General features: G+C 34.0%; 1 protein-coding gene across 1 annotated transcript in view; it reads left to right on the top strand.

Annotated features, from left to right (window-relative positions):
• The first annotated feature begins 3,058 nt into the window (after nucleotides 1-3,058).
• Nucleotides 3,059-19,294, top strand: part of LOC132560694 (sortilin-like) — a 32,800-nt gene continuing 16,564 nt past the window's right edge. The window contains exons 1-15 of the mRNA XM_060225363.1: nucleotides 3,059-3,298; nucleotides 4,485-4,544; nucleotides 5,538-5,605; nucleotides 5,851-5,950; nucleotides 6,346-6,522; nucleotides 9,666-9,686; nucleotides 12,375-12,445; nucleotides 12,691-12,770; nucleotides 12,911-13,044; nucleotides 13,789-13,824; nucleotides 15,323-15,406; nucleotides 15,689-15,749; nucleotides 16,474-16,724; nucleotides 17,345-17,447; nucleotides 18,103-18,179. Of these exons, the coding sequence (XP_060081346.1) occupies nucleotides 3,059-3,298; nucleotides 4,485-4,544; nucleotides 5,538-5,605; nucleotides 5,851-5,950; nucleotides 6,346-6,522; nucleotides 9,666-9,686; nucleotides 12,375-12,445; nucleotides 12,691-12,770; nucleotides 12,911-13,044; nucleotides 13,789-13,824; nucleotides 15,323-15,406; nucleotides 15,689-15,749; nucleotides 16,474-16,724; nucleotides 17,345-17,447; nucleotides 18,103-18,179 (1,563 nt within the window). The remainder of the gene's footprint in view (nucleotides 3,299-4,484; nucleotides 4,545-5,537; nucleotides 5,606-5,850; nucleotides 5,951-6,345; nucleotides 6,523-9,665; nucleotides 9,687-12,374; nucleotides 12,446-12,690; nucleotides 12,771-12,910; nucleotides 13,045-13,788; nucleotides 13,825-15,322; nucleotides 15,407-15,688; nucleotides 15,750-16,473; nucleotides 16,725-17,344; nucleotides 17,448-18,102; nucleotides 18,180-19,294) is intronic.

Below are 19,294 nucleotides of genomic sequence, written 5' to 3'. Positions count from 1 at the left end.
GTTAAGTTACACACTACAAGTAGACAGGAAATGATGTCTTTCTATGACAGTAGACAGGAAGTTATGTCACACTGTTACAGTAGACAGCAGGATGTTATGTCACACTGTTACAGTAGACAGCAGGAGGTTATGTCACACTGTTACAGTAGACAGCAGGACGTTATGTCACACTGTTACAGTAGACAGCAGGACGTTATGTCACACTGTTACAGTAGACAGCAGGACGTTATGTCACACTGCAGGACATTATGTCACACTGTTACAGTAGACAGCAGGACGTTATGTCACACTGTTACAGTAAAAGCAGGACGTTATATCACACTGTTACAGTAGACAGCAGGAAGTTATGTCACACTGTTACAGTAGACAGCAGGACGTTATGTCACACTGCAGGACGTTATGTCACACTGTTACAGTAGACAGCAGGACGTTATGTCACACTGTTACAGTAGACAGCAGGAGGTTATGTCACACTGTTACAGTAGACAGCAGGAGGTTATGTCACACTGTGACTGTAGACAGCAGGATGTTATGTCACACTGATACAGTAGACAGCAGGATGTTATGTCACACTGATACAGTAGACAAGAAGTAATTTCACACTGTTACAGTAGACAGCAGGACGTTATGTCACACTGTTACAGTAGACAAGAAGTAATTTCACACTGTTACAGTAGACAGCAGGACGTTATATCACACTGTTACAGTAGACAGCAGGATGTTATGTCACACTGATACAGTAGACAGCAGGACGTTATGTCACACTGATACAGTAGACAGCAGGACGTTATGTCACACTGTTACAGTAGACAGCAGGACGTTATGTCACACTGTTACAGTAGACAAGAAGTAATTTCACACTCTAAAAGTAGGCAGGAAGTTGTTTAATTTTGTAATAGTAGACAGGTAATTCTGTCTAAAGACAAGTAGGATACTGTGTTGCACACTAACAGCAGACAGTAAGTTATGGCTACAATGTACCAGTAGACAGGTAGTTGTTTTATTCTGTAACAGGAGACAGGAAATGATGTCAATGTAACATTACACAGGGCTTTGTTTCATTGTAGACAGGAAGTTATATGTAAAAATGTTACTGAATGGAGGATTAGTGAGGAAATTGAACAAAGTACAAAAAACAGATGGACTGAAAGGAATTTTACTAGTGTAATAGGAGTGGGTTGGTGTGGCTTGTATATAGTCTTAAATATGGTCTCTGTTACTCAGCTGAGGGAGCATGCTTCTCTGGCTCAGTTGGTAGAGCCAGTCGATTATCATGCCAGAGAACTGGGTTTGATTCCTGCCAGAAGAAAAAAGGCTTGATTTTAACATCAGAATTTTGCTAATGAGTGGTGTATTCTTGGTTTCAATGAGTTTTCAGATTGTCTGAAATCGGAACTACTGTATGTCACATTTATAATGGTTAATCCATGCCACAGTGTAATTACTTTCAAATTTTTAAAATCTTTATTAATGCAAATTAAGATTATCATCAATATACAAATGTAAAAAAGTGGCATATACTTGTGTAGGTCATGGTGTTGCATACTTACGTATCAAAGTTGCTATGGAATAGTATACTGATCAAGTCATAATGTAGTATACTTATAAAGGTCTTTGCATTGTATATTTATCAAGGTCATTGTGTAGTCACTTATATTTAAGATCATAGAGTTATATACATACTTGTCAAGGTCACTGAAAAAGTTGTGTATGCCAAGGTCATTTTGTAGTATACACTTGTTTAGGCTATAGTGTATACTAAACATTGTCATGGTGTAGAATACTTGTCAAGGTCATGGTGTAGAATACTTGTCAAGGTCATAGTGTAGAATACTTCTCAAGGTCATGGTGTAGAATACTTGTCAATGTCATGATGTAGAATACTTGTCAAGGTCATGGTGTAGAATACTTGTCAAGGTCATGGTGTAGAATACTTGTCAAGGTCATGGTGTAGAATACTTGTCAAGGTCATGGTGTAGAATACTTGTCAAGGTCATAGTGTAGAATACTTGTCAAGATCATGATGTAGAATACTTGTAAAGATCATGATATTTAATTTCTGTGGTTGTCAAATTGGCTGCATTTGATAAAACTTGACCAAACAAATTTATTAAGTACCAAAATTTAAATTAATTAAATATATTTCAAAAATATCTTAATCATTTTATGAGATATCTAACATATTGTACTTTGCAAAATATCCTATATAATATATATTTTAATGAAAAAAAAGTTTTATTTAAAGAAATGATATATATTCCATATAACTATCAAATATAGTATAGTATATTATATAGTATAGTATATAGTATCTATGAATGAAAGGAGTTTTTTTTCTGCAGAAAACTTTGACATTTACAAATCAATATATATTGTGACACGATAAAAGTATAAAACATTACAATTATGGATACACAAACTATATTTATTTGCACAATCTCAAAAAAACATATATTTAACTAAAGTTGATGTACTTATTTGCTTTAAATGTTTTCTTTTTCCTGATAAATAGACACAATTTTCTGGACATAGTGAGCCTTATATTGGGTATATATCACGTGTTATATACATCTCTGATTAAACCATATATATCTGGCCACTCATTTTCCTTGTAAATGGATTACCACCAAGCAAAAATACAAATATACCAAAATCATCTTGATTGAAAATTTCTACAGATTATTGAGCAGGTCATATACCTACAATAATGTAATTTCTTTCTTTCATGTAACAAATCAGCACAGTTCATAAAAATATGTTTTACAATATTTGCTGCACTTTATACATTGTATTTTAAGATATTTCATGAAATAAATCAAGACATCTTATTTAAAGATATAATGAACCTTATATAATCAATTAATATAGTGTTTATATAATTTGGATAAATAACTTGGTCGCTGTTTCCGTGAATGAAAGAGAATTAGCTTTTTATAGCAGTGTACAATCTATAGCCAACCATAATATTGAGACAAGTAAGGTGTAAGGGTAGACAACTCTTCATTAGTAGTTTGTTGATAGGTGGCGCAGATACCTCACGTGAAACAACATCACCAACATGGCGATCAAATTGTCAACTGTATGTTGTCAGTTTGTTATTGTGTACCTTCTAGTGGTCGAAGGTGCGCTAAATGTGCATAAATTTGAAATGTCTGATGAACTTGAACCAGAGGATCCATTGTCAAGGTCCAGAAGATCTTCAGACAGGAATAGACGAAGTATCGATGCGAAATGCACGGAGCAAGAAAACAACTTTCTGCAAGACATCCTGTCCAAAAACGTTCGGATGGAAGAAAAAGTGATTAATTTCTAAATTGACTTTTTTTTAAAATGACAACATCATCAATACTCTGTTTATCATTGTTTATGTGATGTTATCGATTTGTCCAATGATCACATGAGCAATGGACTACACTAGGCCTACATCAGACAGCCATCACTTTCAGATTTGATACAGAGTATACATCTAGTTCGAAAGTTATAATGTGACGCTTTATTTGAAAACGCGATGTGTCACTAATGTTGTTTAATTCTTTTACGTGATAAATCATACGAGTAAAAGTGATCGATTCGAAAAGTGAGGTAAACAATATAAAAAATGTAGGTCTACCATCCTTCTCTCTATCTTCTTCCTGTTTCTTATTTGCTCCAATAAAGACAGGCCCATATGCTAAGTACAATTGCAGTTGATAGCTACTAAGTGTAACCACAGGCCAATAAATGTTTGTCAGACCAATGATGACATGAAAGGGTTTACAGTAAATTTCAAATTCTGCTATAATATGGAGAATTTGATATATATATATATATATATATATTCTTTGACCGACGAACCATGAAGTTACCTTCCAAACACCTTTATTGGTCTGTAACACATGTTGGCCTGTACTTTATATAGAGATGTACCATTTATTGGAAATGAATTTCATATTGACAAATACCAGTGATGATTAAACATGTAATATCTAGATTGTAGCTCCAACATATTCAAAATGACCCACTTGCTGTTGGCAGGGTTGTGTATCCTGAAAACCAGCAATGATAATGTTATCAAAACAATTTATCTCTTAATTATTATCAGTGGTTCAACATATATTTAGTAAAGAGAGAATTAACATTTCCAATCTGACACACATATAGGTAAGGTTTTTTCTATTATAAGTAATATTAATAAGTATTCACATTGCATTCATGGAAGGCAGTCCTTAAATTACTCTAGCTGTTGAATGACACCTACAAATATATATAACTGTTAGACCTCAAATACAGCTTATTTTCATGGTGTATATGGTCCTTTTAGACTGAGATAATTGATTAATGACTAAAAAGTTTTGACAAACGAGTTGACCTTGATTTTTAAATAATTTAAGTTAAAGCTCATACACATAAAAATATGTGGTATCTAACTCTTTGAAGACTTGTTTTTTATGGAAAAATCTGACACATGTGTAATTTTCAATGTTATATAATCTTTATTCTTTCAGAAAGTTTTTGATACTGATTCAAGCACTAGTATGGCATTAGCATGGGCTGGAGAAAAGGGGGTAAGTTTCAAGATTACTTGTGTCCTGGTTTGCATAAACAAACATGTTCTTGCTTTGTTATACATGACAAAATAATGTGATGTGATGATTTGATCAAAAGAAATTTTTGTTTCATCTGGCAAAATTGGGTTTTTGAAATAATGCTAAACCATCTCTGCCTGTTTTGAAAAGTATAAGCCTTTTTGTGTTGAATAAGTCCATTCTGAATTTTTTTCAAACTTAGTTAAAAAAAACCTTCCACATACACATCAGCAAAACGTGTCCCTGATGCACGAAGCTGAGTTCGTAGTAGGTACTTGTAAATCATGGAAGTATAATCTTAGTCCATTGTAAAATTGTTTATATTCAGTATACTTTGTCATCTCTGCAACACTCCTGACATTGGCATAAACGTAGTAGATGGAATATGATTCTTTGATAAAATTTGTGAGCCAACCACGTTAATTTGTATAATCAAAAGACTTATCAAGGGGGGCAACTCAACATCATGACCAAGTATGGCGTCGCTATAAATAACACAAATCCGAAGGTGGTAATTCAAGGATTTATAGTTTAAGACATGACATAATGATAGTAATTCTCTGTGATTGTCCTTAAACGTAATAGTACTTGAGTTTCTGCTGTCAGAGCCAAAAGTACTATGTATTGCAAACTGAAACGTTGTTTTGTAACCCACTAAAACACCCAGAGCCACATGTAACACACATGCTCTACAGTATGATTGTAAGTTAGACAAGTCCTTTGTCTTGCTTATCCCCATCGCCTCCACACATAGTTGGCACTGGTGCGAGTTGGTGTTTCAGCTGCATTTCAACTGTGTCCATAAGTGGAAGGGATTGAGAGCCTACACTTCGCTGGGGTTTGAGTCCCACAACATTTGACGTGTATTGTAAAGTATGAAATTGTGTACCTGTACATGTTCACATTCTGTTTTCAGCTGTTTATATATATATGCATTTTAATCTAGTGCTGTTGTTTTGATCTGCTATGCAGGGTGTAATGGTTGTAACATCACATGTGACTTCAGATGGCCTTACCGACTCTTCTCACGTGTACAAAAGGTATGTATGATATACATCAGAATGGCCCACATAATGACACAAGATAAGTAGACAAGTGCTATGAAACCAGGTAAAGTATTGTGAAAAAAACTGTGATAAGTGAATATGCAAAGATAGAAATGTAATTTTTTTCTCTCCCATTAAATGGTTTCCAACTTCAGACAACTTTGTTATTCACTTCATATGTTTTACAAAAAAGGTTGCCAAGTTTTTGTTGACATGTATATTATGATCATTTATTTCAGCACTGATTATGGTAAAACTTTTACTAAAGTGGATAAATTAGAGAATGCAAAAGTGAGAAAGCACAATGGCCTACAAAGGAATCCACACAATCCAAACAAGGTATTTCAAGGGTGCAGAAATGCTACTTTCAAGATTTTTTTCAGTTCTTTCATTTTCAATTTGGTATAAAATGTAATTTTTCTTTCTTCTGAATCATCATATTTTTTTATCCTTTGTATATGGTCTTTTTAGCCACACCAGATTACAAAGTGGTGCTTTGTATTTTGTTGGACTTGATGGATTTGATATGAATATTTAATGTTACATGTATATCAGAGGGGCAAGCAGTAGAATGCCATTTACTTGATATCAGCGATACCTTAGTAATTACCATACAAATTGATGAGAGAGTAGGTCCAGGCTTGATAAGTATCCCGACGTTTATGTATATTTGTATCTAACTGGAGACCAGTTAACAGGATTCATTTGACCTGACGATTCTTCCTGTGTTTCAGCTATACCTGGTGGGTGAGAACACAGAGAAATCCTCCATCTTGTTCATCACAGAGGATGGAGGTTTGACATTCCAGACCATCACACTGCCCTTCCTTCTAAGTAATGAAATCACCTTTCACTCCCGGTCACAGTACGAAGACTACCTTATTGTCAAGGAAGTGATTTACGGCAGTAACGTAAGTTCCCACACTGGTGATATAGCATGGGAATCTTGATTTTATAATCAGTTATCTGGTTTCAGAGATAAACTCTGCATGATTTTAAGGGATATATATATATATATATGTATTGGTGCTACACATCACCTTGTTATCATGTTTCCCCTTCAAGTGAAGGATAACATGTTGTGTAAGTACACTATTTAGGAAGGATATGTACACAGGTATCTGCTTCATCAACAGAAACTGTACAATATTCTGTGTTAACAGTAGGTACATAACACTGATCTTTACCCAAAACAATGCCTAGCGATAGGAAAACTTATGGAGGTGAAAAGCTTATCACCCATCTTTCAACCAACCAAAGCCAAATTTTAATGAGTTCAAGATCCCAGAGATTTATGGTCATATTCATTTCCTGGTCATTACTTCTGCAGAAGGTTAGGTAGATAAATGTACATAAGACGAACTGATTGTATAATGTTTACTGCTTTCTGACCTAAATTTCTAACATCAAGGTCACTTCGTCCTTAGCTGAAATAATCAGAAACTAGATCTAAACTAAACAAACTATGTGTAACATAACTGATTTTCTTGTTGGTGTTTGGATCTCCTTGAGCTGGTTCAGTTGAATATGATGTTCGCAACACATGTATAAAGAATAAATTGACCTTTTCTGAAATCAAATTTGGCTCTCCTGAGGTTCTACACCTTGCATATACTTGCCTTAAAACAAATGATCTTCAAATGCCTGCATATTTAAATCAAAATTTTAAGAGAGAGTTCAACCTTTATGCAAAATTTTGAAAACAATTTTGCTATGCAGTGTTATATTTATATCTGTTTATTACAAGCATTATATGCAATATGTAGATGTTTTCCTGTGGTTTAACACTACTTTCACCATACAAACATACATGTAGCAGTGGAGTACATTCATCTGGTGTCAATAGTATGTGTGAGAGAATAAAGTATCTATGTTAACATAATATACTGGTTCTATTTACATTTACCTTTAAAACACCTACAACTGATTATTGTTGGGAGATATGTGTAGCATTTGAACACTATGTGAATTTTATTAATGGCTACCTGCTACCTGTTGCTTTGTTTTAAGTTTGTAAATCTCATTAAAGGATCATTTTGACTTGTGTAATGTTCTGGAGTCTCAACATGAGATGTTTGCTTAATGGTGATAAATCTTCTGACAGGATTCATTAATTTATCACCCAAAATAATCTTTGTAACTGAACTAAATGCTTATTTCAAAGGTATAAAAATAATGTGCATTTTTAGGTCATCTGACCGGAAGGGTCCAGATGACCTATAGCCATCATGCTTTGGCCATTGTCGTCCGCTGTGCGTCGTCTGTAAACTTTTGATTAAAAAAACTTCTCCTCAAATACTTGGCCCATAGCATGCTGGCATGAAGCCCTACAAAGTTTGTTCAAATTGATGACCTTGACCCACTTTCAAGGTCACAGGGGTCAAATATATTAAAATATACAAACAACTTCTTCTCAATAAGCAAAAGTCCAAGAGTGCTGATAATGGACCTGTAGGATGCATGGATGACATGCTACCAAGTTTGTTCAAATGAATGACCTCAACCCACTTTCTAGGCCACAGGGGTCAAATATGTTAAAATATACAAACAACTTCTCTTCAATAAGCAAAAGTCCAAGAGTGCTGATAATGGACCTCTAGGATGCTGGGATGACATGCTACCAAATTTGTAGGATGCTGGGAGGAAGGGCTACCAAGTTTATTCAAATGAATAAAGCTCACTGTTTTTAACGGCAGACTCACTGTTGTTAGAGTTTGGCTTGCTTTTTGTCAGATGACCGTTAAGGCCCATGGGCCTCTTGTGTGAATAATGTTTCTTTTTTTTTAAATGTTGATTTTGTAAAATGTTCTTTCTTTGTACCAATATAAAAGCATTTTAATAACGATCTGGTTTCTATAAATATCAGATAAGTAAGCATCTGTTTCACTAGCGACTTATAGGATAAATGATTACATAGAATGTTATTGGTTATCATAAGGTAACATCTGGTGTAACCTGCTCAGTGTGTCACAGCAGTTTGCAGCTGTGTTGATTCTCACATAACAATGGTAGTGGCTGGGTGATGTGATCAGCGAAATACTTGTTGATAACATAGGAATTATTGGGAAAGAGTGCAATGCACCAAATCAATATACTGATCTGTCACTTTGATGTTATTGTAGAATCAGGTTTAGAATGAATGTGAAGTCCTTATAATCTTTATGCAATACATAAAATTGAAGTGTATAGAAGTATGTAAATAAGGATTTAAAAAAAGGTGGAAATACTGTAAGTGTTATTATTTTTTAAGGAGTTTTATTTTTCACTATTTTCATGGAGTAAATCTGTGAAAAAAAAAGTGAACATTCAGAATAACTGCCCGTGTGAAAGAAGAGGTGTAGTCCCTTACATGACTTTGTGAAAAATACATCCCTTTTGAATGAAGATTTTGGTGAAACTGAAAATTTGAGTTGTGGGGAAAAAAGGTTTTTACAGTAAATGAATTACAAAATAAATAGTTTAAACATAAGTTGAAATACAATAATACATATTATTTATTTTTATTAATAAGCAATCAGATATTGTAACATGTAAGATGAGTGCTGCCCATATAAAAAGTAAAATTAATCATGGGATTCTCATTTATCTTTGATTTCTCACAGAGTAAGGGAAAGTGTTCTATCTTATGACATTATTATTCATATTTTATTGTATTGATTTACCAAGGTACAAGAATCTTAAGAATTATCTGTTGAGAAGGCCGTACAGTTTGTGTACTAATTACTGACAGATGTACTAATTACTGACAGATGTACTAATTACTGACAGATGTACTGACAGGTGTACTAATTACTGACAGATGTACTAATTACTGACAGATGTACTAATTACTGACAGATGTATTAATTACTGACAGATGTACTAATTACTGACAGATGTACTGATTACTGACAGATGTACTGATTACTGACAGATGTACTAATTACTGACAGGTGTACTAATTACTGACAGGTGTACTAATTACTGACATGACAGGTGTACTAATTACTGACAGATGTACTAATTGCTGACAGATGTATTAATTACTGACAGATGGTACTTTGGTACATTTTAGGGAAAGAATAAGCAGTTAATGGTATGTTTGTTAGTATTCTAGCCTTGTTAAAACTGTCTTGTCACCATTGTATGTACTCCAAGAGTTCATTCAAAGATAACCCTGCAAAGTTTGATAACTCCTGGAAATTGAGCATTACTTCAGTTAACAATGCTTTTATTCCTGTGTAACTTCCTGTAATATAAAACAGTTATCCTGTGTAAACAATTCTTTTTATCACTTGTTTTATTATTTAATATAGAATGAACTCTTTGAGAACTTTGTGTTAATGTTGTATAGCCTGTATTTCCCGCCATCACTGTACTTAGTGACCTGGCACTGTACATTGGGATGCATGTATATGGAGAGAGAATGGTATCATGACCATAGCTTGTTGCTAGGTTATTTTGGTAATGTAAAAAGGATGCAGCCTGATCTAGCATGAATCATAGCGATGGGTTGATGAACTGCTGACTCCAATAGTGGTATTCCACTAACAGAAAAGAGAGGGTAGGTCATCCAGTGAGCATACCAGTATTCCTGTACCAGACCTTTGTACATGCTTGCAGCATGACTTTTTTGTGGTGCACATTTGTAACAGTATACACATGTACAACGTATACCTATATGTTTGTAGAGTACCAGTTATTGTGTCTGTTAGAGAAAATGCTAGCTCCTTGGCACATGGCTAATTGTGAGGATGAAATATTCTCTGTTGTGTCACCTGTTCAGCACATAACTGTATCTTTTATGTTTATGTATTGTATGTACTAGTGCTTTTTAGGTCACCTGAGACTACATGTCATGTTGACCTGTTGTGAGCACCTTTGTCTGGCGTCATGTTTCCCTAAACAATTTAACCTTTTTAACTTCTGATCAAAATCCCAAGAACAGATTTCCATGAAATTTTGCAGAAACCTTCCCTGGTGTAAGATGAACCAAAATAGTGAATTACACGGTCCCATCCCCACAGGGACCTAAGGTACAAAAGGGTCAAATTGACTCAGATTTAAAAAATCTTCCTTTAACACTAAGATATGATAGAACCAAATGCTCTTGGAGGATGGAAGCATCTTAAGGTACCGAAATTGTGAATTTCCTGTCCCCAGGGTGCGACATTTCCACATGGGGAGGGGTAAAGTTAACTATAGTTTATATAGGAAAATTAGCATAATTTGTTTAATTTCCAATAGAAATATTTCAAATTTGGTAAGAGTTATGAGCAAATGATGATGGCTAGATGGTATGTACATATTGATCCTGGCTGTCCCCTAGGGGCTTATGGTTGGGGCCAATGGGTGGGGCAAAAAGTGATTAATTGATTCAGATTTCAAAAATCTTCTCAATATGGTAGAGTTATATGCTGGATGGAAGTATCGTAAGGTGCTTTAATTACCAAAATGGGTCTCAGAATTCTTCCTGGATAGGATGTTAATTTTACCATAACTTTTATTAGAAAAATGCATTTTTGAGCATAACACTGTTTATTTCCCAATGGATATAACTTTGTAAGATTTATTAGTATAGGATGACAGTTTTGATGGTATGCATGTATTGACACTTGCTTACTATCATCAATGTCACAATTTCTGTTTCATGACACTTGAAAGCTACTTATCCTTTTAGCCTTTATACCCAATATTGCTTATCTCAGGTGACCGTCAAGGCTGCTAGGCTTCTTGTTCTTGTTCAAGTTGTAGTTTTAAGTCATGTTTAAAAAACATACATTCCTTTCTTACATCACAGTTATAATGTACGTGTACTTAACACTGATTGGAAGGAAAATATTGATCTTTTGTTACAGACATTAAAAATATCACAAAGGTATTAATTATCATTAATGGTTCTAATGTAATAAATAAGTCCAAAAAAGAGTATTTCTAACAAATTCTTTTATGAAAACAGTAAGTAACTAGCACTGCATGTCCACTCATTGTCGATTACAAGTAAAACCTTGTTGTATTATAACAATATACAACAACTCATTGTCCATTACAAGTAAAACTTTGTTACATTGTAACAATATACAACAACTCATTGACGATTACAAGTAAAACCTTGTTGTATTATAACAATATACAACAACTCATTGTCGATTACAAGTACAACTATGTTACATTATAACAATATACAACAACTCATTGTCGATTACAAGTACAACTATGTTACATTATAACAATATACAACAACTCATTGTCGATTACAAGTACAACTATGTTACATTATAACAATATACAACAACTCATTGTCGATTACAAGTACAACTTTGTTACATTATAACAATATACAACAACTCATTGTCGATTACAAGTACAACTATGTTACATTATAACAATATACAACAACTCATTGTCGATTACAAGTAAAATCTTGTTTTATTATAACAATATACAACAACTCATTGTCCATTACAAGTAAAACCTTGTTACATTGTAACAATATACAACAACTCATTGTCGGATTACAAGTAAAACCTTGTTACATTGTAACAATAGATAACAACTCATTGTCGATTACAAGTACAACTTTGTTACATTGTAACACTATACAACAACTCATTGTCCATTACAAGTAAAACCTTGTTACATTGTAACAATATACAACAACTCATTGACGATTACAAGTACAACTTTGTTACATTGTAACACTATACAACAAAATCTTTCTTTTGGTTGCTGTACAATAATAATTATTGTATGTAAAAACAACTTGTTTTTTTTCAATTTTCAGAACCTATACATAAGTACAGATAATGGGAAGACTTGGTCTAAAGTAGCAGACTATGTGGAATCATTTAAGTGGTTCGTAGACTGAGGATGTTTATTATTGATCCAGAAATATTGAGTATAAGTATATGTTTCCATCATGTCATGTCATTAAACATATTTTACTTTATAATAGATAAATGAATATGCTTTGAACTTTCTATACAAATTTATGCAGAATATTTCAACTCTGTCACATCTAGTTTTAGAGATTAGAATTTTTTTGTATACACATTAATCTGGTACAAGGTTAAGCTGATTAAAAAATCTTTTTTGTTTAGGGGAAGTTACTCTTCAGAGCCTGGTGAAACCATCTATGCATCAGTTGATCCTGAAAAAACTCATCCATTTTTCGCTGCTTGTAAGTTTATTTAAAAATAATGCATCATTTATATGAATAAATCTGTCCCTACTTAGGGAAAAAATGATGAGGAAATGGTTGATTCAATAAAATGTTACACTGCATGCCATGAACGCATCTTATTCTTTCTCTATACACAGTTTACCAAGTCATATATGAACTAAGGAAATCAACAGATGCTGGTAAAACCTGGAAGCCCATCATGAAGAATGTGGTATCATTTGGACATCAGGGGAAATTCCTGTATGCCTCTGTTCTAATTCATGTTGGACAGGTGAGGGTACTTGTGTATTGATTTCTTCTCTTGGTGATAACTTTGGAATGCATTTGATATTTCTGTCAGTATGGTTGGAATATGACTATCATGTATTTGAATTAATAAAATAATTCTTACAGAAATCATTGATCACTAAGCAGTAATATTTGGTTATTCTGTTTTGATACAAGACCGAAGTGTAACTCTGCTATCAGTATTTACATTAACAAGTTAAGCTTGGTACAGTAGTACCTTGGCAACCAAACTATATTGAAGCAGTGGATAGGTAGATGTACAAAAGAAATCAAGACATGATAGGTTTGTAATATTTTTATCAAATTATTTGTGAAAAATGTGAAATTTCACTGGATTTTGAGTTTCTAGATTTCTTGAAAATCTTCCGCACATCTGCAGTTGACATTGACTGTCAGAATGTGATTTGTTTGTGTATTTTCATCTACATAAAGTCACAATATAGGACAGATTCAAAACAAGATCCCTGGGTATACAACTCACACAGCCAAGGGCACTACTGTAATTGACTGCTGAATGCTGATGATACAAAGATTATGTTAGAGATTTAGTTAGAATTTCTTCACTTTAAACTTTATTATGGTGAATTACTGATAAATGAAAATTAGAAAAAGGATGCATTTACCAGAACAATATTGTGTTACAATATCAGAAACTGATGTGATGGGCAACTGTTTGATGTTGATATTGGAAGACTTATAAAAAGAATTTTCTTTTAAACATTTGCAGGAACAGCAGCAGCAGTCCTTTTGGGATGCTGATTTGGTAGATAAATATCCACCTTTGTTTGACCTTGGCAGCCTCCCTCCCCCTAAACATTGCCTCTCCTTTGGGCTCCCCCAGGGCATTGGATTGTACCACAATTTTGCCCTGTATAAAAGAGTGATTCCTTACCTACCATTTTGAATAGTTTTACAGCTGTTATCGAGTGGAGCTTTATGTAGTTATGTCATCCCTTTGTCAGCCCCCAGTAACATTACTGCCCGTTTTTTTATAGTGTACAGCTATGGAATATTGTAAAGTGCCAAATACCACATTGAATCTAATACATTCAAAGTTTTTAAAAATTTGGAAAAGTATAAATTGTCATTTTTTCTTTTTAATTAGAATGTTAATCCTTTAACAGAATATAGTCTAAACATTCAAAAAGCTGTTACTGTTACCTGCTTTATTTGGCCCTTGTCTAATCTGGATTCCTATTTTTACTGGCTTTGTTAATAAATCCCAGCCTTAACGCTCTTAAACTGCAGTTAAACTCCTCTGTCTTATGCAAAAACCAGCAACACCCTTTTTTGTCTTAAATCAGCTTGTTTATTCCAATCCCACATATTTTTTGTGGAACAACAATATAAATATCCTACACCTTGAAAATTAATGGTGTAGGTCAACTTGATATTGATTTATAAGGTGCCTATATATTTAGTGATTACAAGTAATTCAGTTGTTATTATAATTCTCAAGTTCAGGTGGTTAGAGATGTTTCATTATAAAGTAAACTGTATTGTACATGTCATGAATATATCTTTTGAAGAAATGAATCTAAAAGGGAAAGTTTTAAAAGGTCCTGGTTCAGGCAGTTTGTATCCTTAGACAAGAGTCTTTACCCCAATTGCTTTTGATTGTGGACCTCAGTTTGGTTTACAAGTGAGGTAAAGAAAACTCCTGGTTGTTCCAAGAGGATAAACATGACAATCAAAACAACAAACAAATGTCTGTTTGCATTGTTTTTGTGCTCCCCGATGCCGAAGGGAGATCATATTGTTGCCACTTTGTCTGTCCGTAATAACTTTGTCTGGAGCATAACCCAAACACTATTAGAGGTATCAACATAAAACTTCATAGGTAGATAGATTTCAACAAGGAGAAGTGCAGTGCATTGGAACCATCACTCTTTTTTGCAAGATTTAGGAGATATTGCCCTTTGTTATTTTTCATACTTAAATTTTGTCTGGAGCATTACACTAAAACTATAAGAGGTTTCAATAGGACACTTAACAGGTAGATTGTTCTCAAAAAGGAGGAGGACAGTGCAGAAGAATCATAACTCTCTTCTTGCCCTTAATTTTGTTGTTATTTTTTGTACTTAAATTTTTTCCCATTTGGGGAGCATAACCTGTATCTGATGGCCCTTCTTGTGTTAATCTGTTGAAACAGAAAACATGTTTATAGACTGAAATAATTAAAATCAAGCTTTTGAGGACTGAAGAATTGTGGAAATTAACAGTTCCAGATGAAAATTGATTGTGTTATTATTGTATTGCAGTCCAATGCACGTATTATGAAGGTATCCCCAGACGGAGGCACCACTTGGTTTGAGGCACAGCTTCCAACATTGGACTCGGATATGGTAGGTCTTTTATAGTCCCAATACTTAAATTTAGTAGTACAGTTGTTTATTTTCACCAGTGAAATATTCTGTACTTTTGTCAGTTTGGGCTGAAGAGTCTGGGGATTAATTTTTTTGACTCTCTTTATGTTGGTATAGGTGAATACTGGCATGTAATTTTAATTTCCAAAACATAAAATCTGATGCAAAATGAAAACTCATTTAAGATCCTATAAGTAGCAAGTAACAAATTGTTATAAGATTATATGCAATAAAATTTCTGCTATGATTTCTGTCTTTCAGTTTTATTCTGTGATGGACATGGAAGAAGACCTTGTCTTTATGCATGTGGATGACCCAGGAGGTTGGTTGATATTTCAGTATACTGTATACCTGGCAGTAACTTAGGACGCTTTCATCTCATTTTGTCATTCGCTCCGTTAAGTCTGGAATTCAGATCTTATTAATGTAGTATAGAGGAATGATTTAGCACAAATTTGGAACGAAACGTCTACTATGAAGATTGTATATATGATTGTGGGGATATTTTGGCTAAGTAATGTTACAGGTTCCACTGCAATGAGAACTTGTATTATTATGAAATTTTATGCAGTTGGAGGTAACCAACCTTTTAAAAAAGACCAAAGACCCCTGCATGATTTATTTTTTATGTTAGTTTCTATAAACTTACTTGACATTGTTACCGCACTGTTGAGCTGTGTTTAATTTTTTGAGTTATGACCATTTTTAGAAGTATAGTTCAGTGATGAACTCTGTGAGAGTACAGGTACCTATGTTGTACTCTAAATGTTCATACAGCTGTTCAGGATATTTTTTAAGGATTTATCACCCTAAAGGGGTTTTAAATTAGTACCCTTGCCCTTACAATTTTACAAATGTAGTCCAGAACTTGTCAAAGTAACCTGCTGTGAACTTGTATTGCTGAAATTGTAAAAATAGTAGCTTCATGACCAGTTAAATTCTACAGTCTATATATAGTCATCATTAGTGGTAATTATACATCATGATTTCCTAGAGATTGATGAGTTAACAACAGGTAACCTGTGATAAATCCTCTTTGATTGTAGACACTGGTCATGGCACCTTGTACACATCTGGAGGGAAGGGTGTAATCTATTCACGCTCCCTGGAGAAACACTTGTACCCAAACTACGGGGATACCACAGACTTTTACAGGATGGACTCGATGAGAGGGGTCTATATTGCCAGTCAGATGAGTGGAGACGACAGCATTCACTCCATGATCACATACAATCAGGGGGCAAGTTGGCAGCCCATCCCACGTCCACAGGGTAGTGTTTGTAAAGATGAAAGTAAGGTATGTTTTCACAATACAATGCTTTTCCTGTTTTTTCTCAGGAAGTAAGGTAAAATTCAAATTATCACTCATGTTGGATACATTGATTTTAGCCTGTCTATTTGACATCTCCTTCAACACCCTTCAACAAAAGGAGGAATAAGAGACCTAATCATGTTCATAATGCTACAAGGTGTTTATTCTGATCTGCTTTTATAAAGAAAACTGACCCAGAGTATGACCAACAACACCAGTTAATACCACAATGTATCTCACCAGATCTGCCATTCTGATCTGCTGTTATAAAGAAAACTGACCCAGAGTATGACCAACAACACCAGTTAATACCACAATGTATCACTAGACCTGCCATTCTGATCTGCTTTCATGAAGAAAACTTGACCCAGGGTATGGGTCTGCCATGGAGGATCTAAGTACATTCAGACAGATATTTGGTACCTTTGAAACAAAATGAAGTAAAAATCAACCTGCACTGCATACAGAAATGATTCATTTGTCTTATTTTCAAACTCAGATTCAATGATATGTGTGCCATGGTAGAATTTTGCCACATCATGAAAATTTCTATGGGTTTTGGTTTTTTTTTTTTTCTTTATCCGGAGTTTTTATCTTTGTTACAGGCTTGTAATTTACAGATTCATGGGACATACAGCATTACACGAGGTATTCTCGCCCAGTCTCCGATCAGTGTTTCTAGTGCTGTTGGTGTGGCTATGGTACATGGTAGGTGTAATCTTTAAAGCTTTTCGATTAACACTCATTTAAACTTGATATCTTGTAATTGGTACAGCCGATTTGCAAATAAGAAGACATCTAAATTGTAGAGGGGATTCAAGCTTTTTTTTTTACCTTATAACAAAAATTACAAATTGCAACATATAAGGAAGTCACAGATATGTCCTGTAATGTAGTATTGGCCACTACTGCTGTCAGGTATGTCAGTGAATACTGACTGTAGTATACAGAAGTGCTGGTTTTTTCTGAGTTCGATGTAATCCTGATATTTCAGGTGATTCTTTGACTCGAGGATGCGAACGTACATTTGTAATATATGTTTAATGTGGTTTTTTACATCCCAGTTGACACATTGTGCATGGCGTACTATGTATATTGTATATTGTACAGAGTTTGTTTCTTACAATTTGGGCACTTTCATTTATCTGGTTGTAATAGCACGCAGGTGGCATGGTTTCGTTCTGCATAAAAGAACAGACTCGATCAGCATTTTCATTCATTTTAGATTGTTTATTTGTTCAACGGGTTTATCCATTACAACTACATAAATGAAAAGGGCCCTTAGTTAGAACTAAGATAAGGAAAGGATATTAAATGACTTTTAACCCTGATACTAACTCAAGTTGATGGTTTGGTATTGTAGGACATGTAGCTGATGCCCTTCAGACTACACACCCGGATGTCTACATCACACGAGATGGTGGATACAAGTGGTTTAAGGTACCTTTACTCAACTTGTGTGATTTGATGTTATTTGTACACAGCAATCAAGCAAAACATGTGGAACAATTTTGTCACTAAGGAATGTATAGAAAACTATGTCTTTTGTCACTGAGGAATGTATAGAAAACTTATTCTTTTGTCACTGAGGAATGTATAGAAAACTATGTCTTTTGTCACTAAGGAATGTATAGAAAACTATGTCTTTTGTCACTAAGGAATGTATAGAAAACTTAGTCTTTTGTCACTAAGGAATGTATAGAAAACTTTGTCTTTTGTCACTGCGGAATGTATAGAAAACTATGTCTTTTGTCACTGAGGAATGTATAGAAAACTGTCTTTTGTCACTGAGGAATGTATAGAAAACTATGTCTTTTGTCACTAAGGAATGTATAGAAAACTATGTCTTTTGTCACTAAGGAATGTATAGAAAACTTAGTCTTTTGTCACTGAGGAATGTATAGAAAACTTTGTCTTTTGTCACTGCGGAATGTATAGAAAACTTTGTCTTTTGTCACTAAGGAATGTATAGAAAACTATGTCTTTTGTCACTAAGGAATGTATAGAAAACTATGTCTTTTGTCACCAAGGAATGTCTAGTAAACATGTCTTTTGTCACTGAGGAACGTATAGAAAACTATGTCTTTTGTCACTGAGGAATGTATAGTAAACATGTCTTTTGTCACTGAGGAATGTATAGAAAACTTTGTCTTTTGTCACTGAGGAATGTATAGTAAACATGTCTTTTGTCACTGAGGATTGTATAGAAAACTTTGTCTTTTGTCACTGAGGAATGTATAGTAAACATGTCTTTTGTCACTGAGGAATGTATAGAAAACTTTGTCTTTTGTCACTGCGGAATGTATAGAAAACTATGTCTTTTGTCACTAAGGAATGTATAGAAAACTATGTCTTTTGTCACTAAGGAATGTATAGAAAACTTAGTCTTTTGTCACTGAGGAATGTATAGTAAACATGTCTTTTGTCACTGAGGAATGTATAGAAAACTATGTCTTTTGTCACTAAGGAATGTATAGAAAACTATGTCTTTTGTCACTAAGGAATGTATAGAAAACTTAGTCTTTTGTCACTAAGGAATGTATAGAAAACTTTGT

The sequence above is a fragment of the Ylistrum balloti genome, unplaced genomic scaffold (assembly GCF_031769215.1).
Source record: "Ylistrum balloti isolate Yb309-2 unplaced genomic scaffold, AGI_CSIRO_Ybal_v1 Utg371104, whole genome shotgun sequence".
NCBI classification, from domain to species: domain Eukaryota; kingdom Metazoa; phylum Mollusca; class Bivalvia; order Pectinida; family Pectinidae; genus Ylistrum; species Ylistrum balloti.
The sequence above is the reverse complement of the archived record's forward strand: the minus strand, read 5'-3'. Positions and strand labels throughout refer to the sequence as shown.